The sequence below is a fragment of the Montipora capricornis genome, chromosome 13 (assembly GCF_036669925.1).
Source record: "Montipora capricornis isolate CH-2021 chromosome 13, ASM3666992v2, whole genome shotgun sequence".
In the NCBI taxonomy this organism is placed as follows: domain Eukaryota; kingdom Metazoa; phylum Cnidaria; class Anthozoa; order Scleractinia; family Acroporidae; genus Montipora; species Montipora capricornis.
In genome coordinates, this window is record NC_090895.1 from 32,923,690 (window position 1) to 32,932,069 (window position 8,380).

At 39.6% G+C, this 8,380-nt stretch overlaps 2 protein-coding genes across 2 annotated transcripts in view; one reads left to right on the top strand and one right to left on the bottom strand.

The window, feature by feature from the left end:
- Nucleotides 1-1,546, bottom strand: part of LOC138030167 (diacylglycerol O-acyltransferase 2-like) — a 4,335-nt gene extending 2,789 nt beyond the window's left edge. The window contains exon 1 of the mRNA XM_068878049.1: nt 876-1,546. Coding sequence (XP_068734150.1) covers nt 876-1,302 — 427 coding nt within the window. The 5' untranslated portion in view covers nt 1,303-1,546. The remainder of the gene's footprint in view (nt 1-875) is intronic.
- On the top strand, nt 1,526-8,316 carry LOC138030168 (lys-63-specific deubiquitinase BRCC36-like). Its single transcript, XM_068878050.1, has 9 exons — nt 1,526-1,745; nt 2,095-2,214; nt 2,302-2,395; nt 2,937-3,022; nt 3,289-3,353; nt 4,195-4,294; nt 4,766-4,797; nt 6,326-6,363; nt 7,658-8,316. The coding sequence occupies exons 1-9, from the start codon at nt 1,599-1,601 to the stop codon at nt 7,828-7,830; spliced, it is 855 nt and encodes a 284-aa protein (XP_068734151.1). The 5' UTR covers nt 1,526-1,598; the 3' UTR covers nt 7,831-8,316.
- Nucleotides 8,317-8,380: the final 64 nt, after the last annotated feature.

The following is an 8,380-nucleotide window of genomic DNA, read 5'->3' on the forward strand; positions in this document are numbered from 1 at the left end:
AGGACATAAAAAATTTGTTTTCCCGAATCACGAAAATAAGAAAGTAAGATACTCTTTTTAATGACCTGTGCTTACATTAGAAACAGTGCAGGAAGCAAAATCGCGAATGGCTAAGTTAAGGCTCCATATTGCAAATCGCATGCCTAAATCACTCTCGATAGACTACTCTAACAATTCGGAGAACTTGCGCCCCAAAATCACGTAGAATTAAGTGGTAAAATCAGGAATATCGGTTAATGATTCAGGTTCTTCACGGGTCACGCAAAATCTTCAGGTCACGAGTCACGAAGAATAATTTCCTACATTCACGTTTCACGAAAAATTAAATGAGCTAATCACGCATCACGAAAATACCCCTGTACGACCCTCATTTAGGGACTGTGCAATAATTATCAGGAGGGGGGGGCCCTAAAACCAGAGGGGGGGGGGGCCTTAAGTTAAAATAATGGAAAGGAGGGGGGGGGGCTCTACATTTTTTCTTGATTTGGATGCTTTAGATTTGGCACCAATAGGAAATATCGCTTTATATTTAGGCATCACCCTATCCAGGTCTTCTACAAGATAAAAGATATTGGTATCTGTTCTCAAGTTTTTCAATATCTAAAGGTACGGGTTAGAGAGGATGGGGGGGGGGGGGGCACATCATAATTTTGAGAGAACGTGAGGGGGGGGGGGGGGTCACAGCTAATCTTGACGCTGCTGGAGGGGGGGACCTATCTAATTTTTCCTTTGGTGAAGCTCATTTTAGGACCCCCCCTTCCTGATAATTATTGCACAGTCCCTTACTACAGGTATAGTTTTTAGCAAAAATACATCTTACTCTAGACAAGTTTCATTGCGTTTGATAAATAAATCCCAGCACGATGAACACTTACCAGCATGAACTGCAACATGAGGAATAATCCCAGGGAACTTTTCACTGAAGCCACAAAAGTCTGTGTTAAGGGCCACCGATACACCTTCAGTGAATATCCCATGGGGATGATATCCCAAGATGTAGTTCCTCTGTGGATCCAGTTCGCAGGTTTTCACCAGAGTAATTGGATAATAGTCTCGTATATACTTAAAAATCGGGAATCGCCGAGCGTAATTCCTTAAGAGATGTCTTCCACCTTTGTCAGGGGTCTTCCATTCGATCAGGTAAGTCCAAGATAGATAAGCAATTACAAGCGGCCACAGCGGAGTGTAACGAAATATTTGATATATCGTGACCAAGCCCAAAATGTGTGTTCCACCTAAGAAACCAACCAGATAAAAGACCACTACACTAGCAGCTTCGAGAAAGTTGTTGACACGCGGCATTGGAGTGTATTCAAATACAAGTGCTACCGAATAAACGAGATATTAGAGTCATGGACAACAAGATACCGCTTCAACACCTTCACTTGCGTCACTGTTACGTCATTCACAGAGCACAGCATTTCGTTTATTCACTCAATGCATCAGTCAATTACATTCATATTTCTTCCACACTCGGATAGGATTAAAACAAACAAACTAAATGGTTGAAACCCATTCGCTCCGATCCACTCCATCACAGTACAATGAGTCTAACATAGCCAGCGGACTTCCAATGGAAAATATTGGTTTGGTGATGTATGAGGACATACTTTGTCCCTATCCATGAAGAGATTTCCAAAATGGCGGTGGAGGCCGTGAAAATTGAAGCCGATGCTTACATGGTGTGTTTAACTCATGCACTGTCTACTGAAAGGGAAGAGGTCATGGGATTACTGATAGGAGAGGTAATTAGACTTTAAAAAATCGATTTTATCTCTTTTTCATCTCCGAACGACCTTAAATCATCGATAATTATGTTGTCGAGATAGTCGAGAGCTACTTGAGAAAAAATATTTTATAAGTTTACATATGTCATTGTACTTGCTCTCCGTGATCCTCTTTGATGACACTAAATCCAAGAAAAATTGGCCAAGGTTGCCAAAAAAGTAAATTGAACGAATGCTACATTTTTTTGCAAAACCTGGTTCACCTAAGGAATACTAATGTTCTTTTAGTGGGCGACAGCGGACGCATGACCATGAAGTCTCATCAGTTAAGGAATTGTGTTCAACATTTCTCCTTTCATCTATACAGGTTGAAGATGAGAATATTGCCCATATTTATTCTGTCATCATGCTTCAAAGACTGGATAAACGAAAAGATCGAGTTGAGATTTCGCCTGAACAGCTGTCTGACGCGTCTAGCCAAGCAGAGGTATCCTAGAAACAAGTCTGAGTTTTCAGTCCTTTTAAGACTCTGTTTGTATACCATGTCATTTGTTTACATGTACTTCACCCACAGCGACTTGGGTTACTGACTTCAAAACAACGACCAATGCGAGTGATTGGCTGGTATCACTCTCATCCCCACATCACTGTTTGGCCTTCGCATGTTGGTAAGTTGCACAGTCCTCTGAATGGAACTTTCAATTGGGTCATTATCCATGCTCTGGTGGCTCAGTTGGTTGAGCATCAGGCTGCCATACACAAGGTTGCGGGCTCAAAACCTTGGCTGAACCAACACTCAGGATCTTAAAATAACTGAGGAGAAAGTGCTGCCTTTGTAATTTCATCTGCAAATGGCTAGACTTTCAATCTTCTTGGATAAGGACTATAAACCAAAGGTCCCATCCCACAAATATCCTCCATGTTCATGTTGATAAGTTTCCTATGTGACGTTAAAGAACCCACACAATATTCGAGAAGAGTAGAGGATGGAGTCCCTGGTGTTGTGGCTGTCCTGTTCTCTCCAGCAGAAGTGGCCGGCTTGGCATGATGTCTCTAAAAAAGGTTTATGTTGTATGAGGTCACCTAAGCAAAAACAGTCAAAAAGGGACTTTGCTGAGTGCTGGAACATTTAGATGTAGATGTATCCTTTGGGTCATCATAAACTTATGATGATGCAGCTCTGATTTTCTTTTTTTATATTGTTAATAGATTTGGGGACTCAGGCCATGTACCAATGCATGGACAAAAGATTTGTTGGCCTCATTTTTTCCTGTTTCAATGCTGATCCTAACATGGTAGGTGGTTGGATGCATACATTTTAGTTGGTGTCCTTAAAAGGAATAATGAAATCAAAATAATTATTATTGTAAAGAATAGTAATGCAGACTGGGCCCAGGAAAATGAAACTTAACTTACTGCTATCTAAATTATTTTTAAAAAAGAACTATTCACTACCCCACAAGCTTGGAAGCTTTAATCAATATCATGTCTAAATAAAGGTCTTCTTCTTCATACCAGAAAGCAGGAAGTGGAGGTATTAAGTTTTTGAGGTTTCTTTCAGAGTGGTCATCTCAAAGTATACTGTTTCCAGTCGGTGAATATAAGACCTGAAGGTGGACCCCCACAGTAAGTTGTCTTTTACACGTAAATTGTAACTGCAGTCTTCACTTTCAAATGGAAGCCAAGTATTGGTACTGGTTAAAAGTAAAGTGGCTTAGAAAGTGAACATAACTGGCAAAGTTTGGACGTACAGTCAGCCAATTACTGACTGATTTCAGTTTTCAAATCTGTCATTATGCATTGAAGAAGCTGACTACACAACAAAGTTAGATGGCTTTTTCTAACTATGGCCGCTTTTTTAGTCAGTATGGTTGCATTGGTTGGCTGAAATAGTCAGCTGCCAACTAGCTGGCCAATTTGTGTTTTGAAATCCCTGTCTCTAATAGTGACCTTGGTTTGGGCATTCTCACTCTTCTAGTCAGCACCAAGAATAACAACATCTGGAAGGTTCTGAGCCAGGAAGTGTTAATCTCTTTTCTTTCAATTACCACATTAGCTCTATTAAATGCTGTGGAGTTTATTAACGTTTTAGCATTTCCAATGCAGCATTTATTTTTTAAGATTATCATTTATTCGAGGTTGGAGTTCATTTCAAAATCATATTTCTTAAATTACGGAAAACAATTGCAATAAATCATTTGAAAACAGTATTGAAACAGAAACATGTTGAAAGTTCCAATATCTTGCTTTTTTGCTGTGGATGGTTTATATTACCAAGTTGTAACCATACTTGTTTCTTTTTTGCAAATAATCCAGTTTTTGTAATAATTGTGTGCAGCCTTTGTTCAAGGGCAGTGCTTATTGTTCTTTAATTTTTTTCTTCTTTCTGCGATGCTTAATGTGTTAATTAATGGCGTTAAATCTAGTAAATATGGTGACCAAAGTATTTTTCTCCTTATTAATTCAGGTATCAGAAAGCAGATATTGAGCTTCAGATAGTTCACACACAAGTCTTGTCGAAGGCCACTTTGAACAGTTTGTCAGAACTTCCACAGATTTTGTCGAAGGTGAATTATAAATCTTTCATGTTGCTTGTTAGGAGCAACATGCCATGGGAATATTTTGGGTGTGTATAACACACCCAAGACTGACTTCTGGCTGTGTATAACAAGCAGAAGTCACGTTACTTAGCCAAGTGCTGGAGCCTCACTCAAAGTCAAACCTCTCCGAGTAACCTCTGCATGTTCCTTTAAAAATTGTTTGTAGCAATAACTTTCAATATTATTTTGCTTTTTCCAGCCCCTCAGAACCATAGTGTTTTCATAACTTTTTTGCCTAAAGTTTGCCAAACTATCAAGAAATATCACCTGAAACAACTCAATACAAAATTTGGCGAGAACGACATGAACCACTAAAGAGGTTTAGTAAAAAATGATGACAAAAATAGTACTGTTTCTTGTGGCCCTTTCATATGTTTTTAATGCCAAATGGAATGGAGCCAATAATTATGTCGGTGTTATGTTTTTTTGTGTTGGTAGGAAGAAGAAGAAGCTTACAGAAAAACCTTAGAGTAAGTTACTGTTACTATGGTATTTTTTGGTTAGTAATACGGCGTCTACAGTGTTTTTGTACAGCGACAGTAGTGGAATGATAGTGTTTTAAGCAGGTTTCATATGCGAGCAGAGAGCTAGATCAACAGGTCGTTTGTTAATGACCGATTATTGCTTATGAGCAATTTGTTGTCTCTTATTTTTCATGATTACTGCATTGCCTAGACAACCTAAAGGCAGTATCAACACTTCTCTAATATTCATCACTAATATTCTTCAGGATTTCATGAAAGCCAACTGTTATCAGGAATGTCTCGATGCGCCGGCTGCTGGTGAAAATCCCCGCTTGAGAAAGGGGTAATCGCCTGCTGAATTTTGGGAGTCAATCAAAGTGACCGCAACGGTCGCAAATAATATTATTATTCTCTACAAAGTTTAAAAGTAATTTGATGTGTTAATAAAAAAAAAATTGAATATCTGCTTGTCTACAGAATTGTCAATGGAATTAATTGATACTGAAGATGACATAAAAGCATTGTTTTTGAGTACTGTTCTGACTGTTGTGCGTGCCCGACTACTACGTCCTGAGTGCCCTTTTATGACAGTATTACGCTTTCGCTAACCCTGTGACTTCAGTTACCCTGTCACCTTTGTGACTCAGTTACCTCTGTAACTCTGTAACTTCCGTTACCCTGTAACTTCCGTTACCCTGTAATTTCCGTTACCCTGTAACCTCTGTTACCCTGTAACCTTTGTAATCCTTTTTAACTCTGTTACCCTGTAACCTTTGTAACACCTTTTTAACCCCGTTGACTCTTTTACCATGTAATCTTTGTAACTCTGTAACTTCTGGTCCCCTGTAACCTATGTTACCCTGTAACCTCTGTAACCCCGCTGCTACCTTTGGTAACAGAGGTAACGGGTTTAAAGAGGTAATAAGAGTCACAGAGTTACAGAGGTACATGTACCGGGGCTACAGAGGGATCAGAGTCACAGAGGTAACAGGGTTACAGAAGTTTCGCAGTTAGCAGAATATCAAGTTGACAATTGTACCAAAGAACTAAAGACATACTGTCATAAAAGGGCGGTCGGGACGTTTTGTGCGGGCGTACACTTCGTAGTACCCGCGTACCGGGTGTTGCGAGACACTGGGAACAATCCTGTTACCAGGTCCCTTTGATGCTCAGAGCGCGAACCGCCACAATAGAACCTTGAACCGGATGAATATATTGTTAGCTACATGAACAACCCTGTGCTACAACCACCATTTGATTTCTCAGGTGGTCTAGCATGCCAAGAAACTCAAGCCTAACTTAAATACCAAAACAGAAACTGTGCTTAACTTTTTGTTTAACATAAGGCTTGCAAGTTCTTTCAGTTGCCTTAGACAATTAATAATATGACTTTTTCATTGATAATTATGTTTATTTCTTTTGATAATGACGTCGATACTAATTAGCTTCTTTACCATTTATCATAATTAAATTGTTTTTTTGCCAGGAGGGGCTTTGACAAACATTTTTCATACTTTTCGTTTTTTATTGTTAGTTCCAAGGACCTTTTGACAGCAGTTCATAATAGCACAGGTAAGTCGCGGTGAATGATTTTCGAAGTGATATATATTTGGGAAAAAACCCGGTTCTCATGGCAGGAGAATGAAACCTTTGATCTTCCAATAACTGGCAGCTTAGGCCGTCAAAGTCACACCTTCAACCGATAGGCTTTTCGGTCGTTTGTTTTCGTTATGGAAATTCACATGGCTTATCGTAACGATCTGATTGGATGAATATGAATTTCAGCTTTGGCACGCAATGCCTGTCGATTGAAGATGGGCCTTAAATAGGTTCATTGAACAAATGTTCTGCTTGCTGTTTGGACAAAAATTTCAGATGATGGCACTTTCGCAATGATATTCAGTGAGATTGCAAGTTTTGATACTGTTTGGTCCGGGGCACCCAACGATAATCTTCGGTAAATATGTGTTCGGGAGAGTTGAACTGTTCTAAGAGTTTCGGTTGTACGTTGCCAAACATCTAGAGATTTCTTTACTAAATCACCACCTAAAACCTAAAAGATTCCCAACCAAGAAAAAGTATTCCCTTACGTTTTCGGAAGGGGTTTTTTCAACTTTTGGCATTTAAAAAGGTCACCTAGCAGTTTCGGATGAGCAAATGGTTCACTGGGAAGTTTTCAGAAGGTAATGTTCAGCAAGCAATTTCTGAAATGAAGATAATTCCCTAGAATTTTCGGAGTGACCAGGGTTTCCGTTTGAGGCCGGAGGCCGGACGTTTTGTCCCGGTTGTTAACCATTTCACGTCCGGTACTTTGACGCTGAATTTGTAGATTTGTCGGCGTCTTTTTTCGTTTTTTCTTTTTTTTTTTTATGGTTTTGGGTTTGAAGAAACATAAAACAATAATCCTTCAAACTAACAAGAAGTGACATCGCCTTATTTTTCTTACTAAACGGAATAATCGATCTGTTGGCGTTTCATTCACGCGATTGGTTTAGTTTTCTCTTTTGTCTTTTTCTTCCTCCAATCTAAAGACGTTTGAAGGTGGGGGGGAGGGGGGGGGGGCTGTTTATAGTAATTTATAGGAGACCCATACCTCCATGAGGGAGGTGTTCAATGTCAAGGCACTTGCAAGCCTTACAAAGGAAAACAAACATGTTCGGTACTTTCATTATCAAATCCGGTACTTTGAAAAACTTCAATTTTCATCTCAGTAAAATATCCGAACAGATCGAATTCTTCTAGGTGATTAAAACATCTCTTTAGGCAGTCCTTATACATTACAAGGAGCCTAGAAATGTCTCTCAAAGGCTTTGGCTTAATATGCACGTGGGGTGCCCTTTTGTGATTTCTGTGCTTTTCTTCGCAGTCTTTACCAAAGCCTTGTGTCAGTTGATGGAGGTTATGTGTGGCCCACTTTTACAGACTTTGGAGAACAGATTACAAGTAAATCTCAAAAGAACAGCAGCATTGGAAACTGAAAAAGAGACTTTAGAAAGAGAAATGGAGAAATTAACAACGGAGCTACAATCTTCAAATTGACACAGGAATGAATTTATTATTTACGGCCATTTAACCATTGCTAACATCCTATTTTTTGTGCATGTTGGCTTGACAGAAAAGGGAGCACGATTTGAGGACGGTCTGAAGCTTCGTTTTGCTGTCCTCGGGGTTTGCGAGGTGTCGCACGGGGACATGCGTCGGCCCTTGCGCTCTCGTCTCGCATGCGCGTCATGTTGCAGTGCAACGTTCACTCGATAAGCAGTTGATTTGATCAAATTTTTGCGTCAAACAGTGTCAGTGACGACACAAACTTCAAATCGAAGGAAATCTTCCTTCATATGCTAAAGTAGTTTCTATTTAACGTGAACGGGATGAGATTTCCGTGAACTGATATTAGCTTCAGTCATTAGTGGTGGGTGGAGTCGCTAGAGAGTCAGCTGTCTTTTCTTTTTGTTTGGATATCACTTGATGTTTTGTAGGGTAGTGACATTAGGCCCAGACTGAATCAATAAAAAAATCATTTAAGTACAGTGTTATTTAATTTGCCCCGGGAATCCAAATCAATTATCATCATTGTCGTTATCATCGT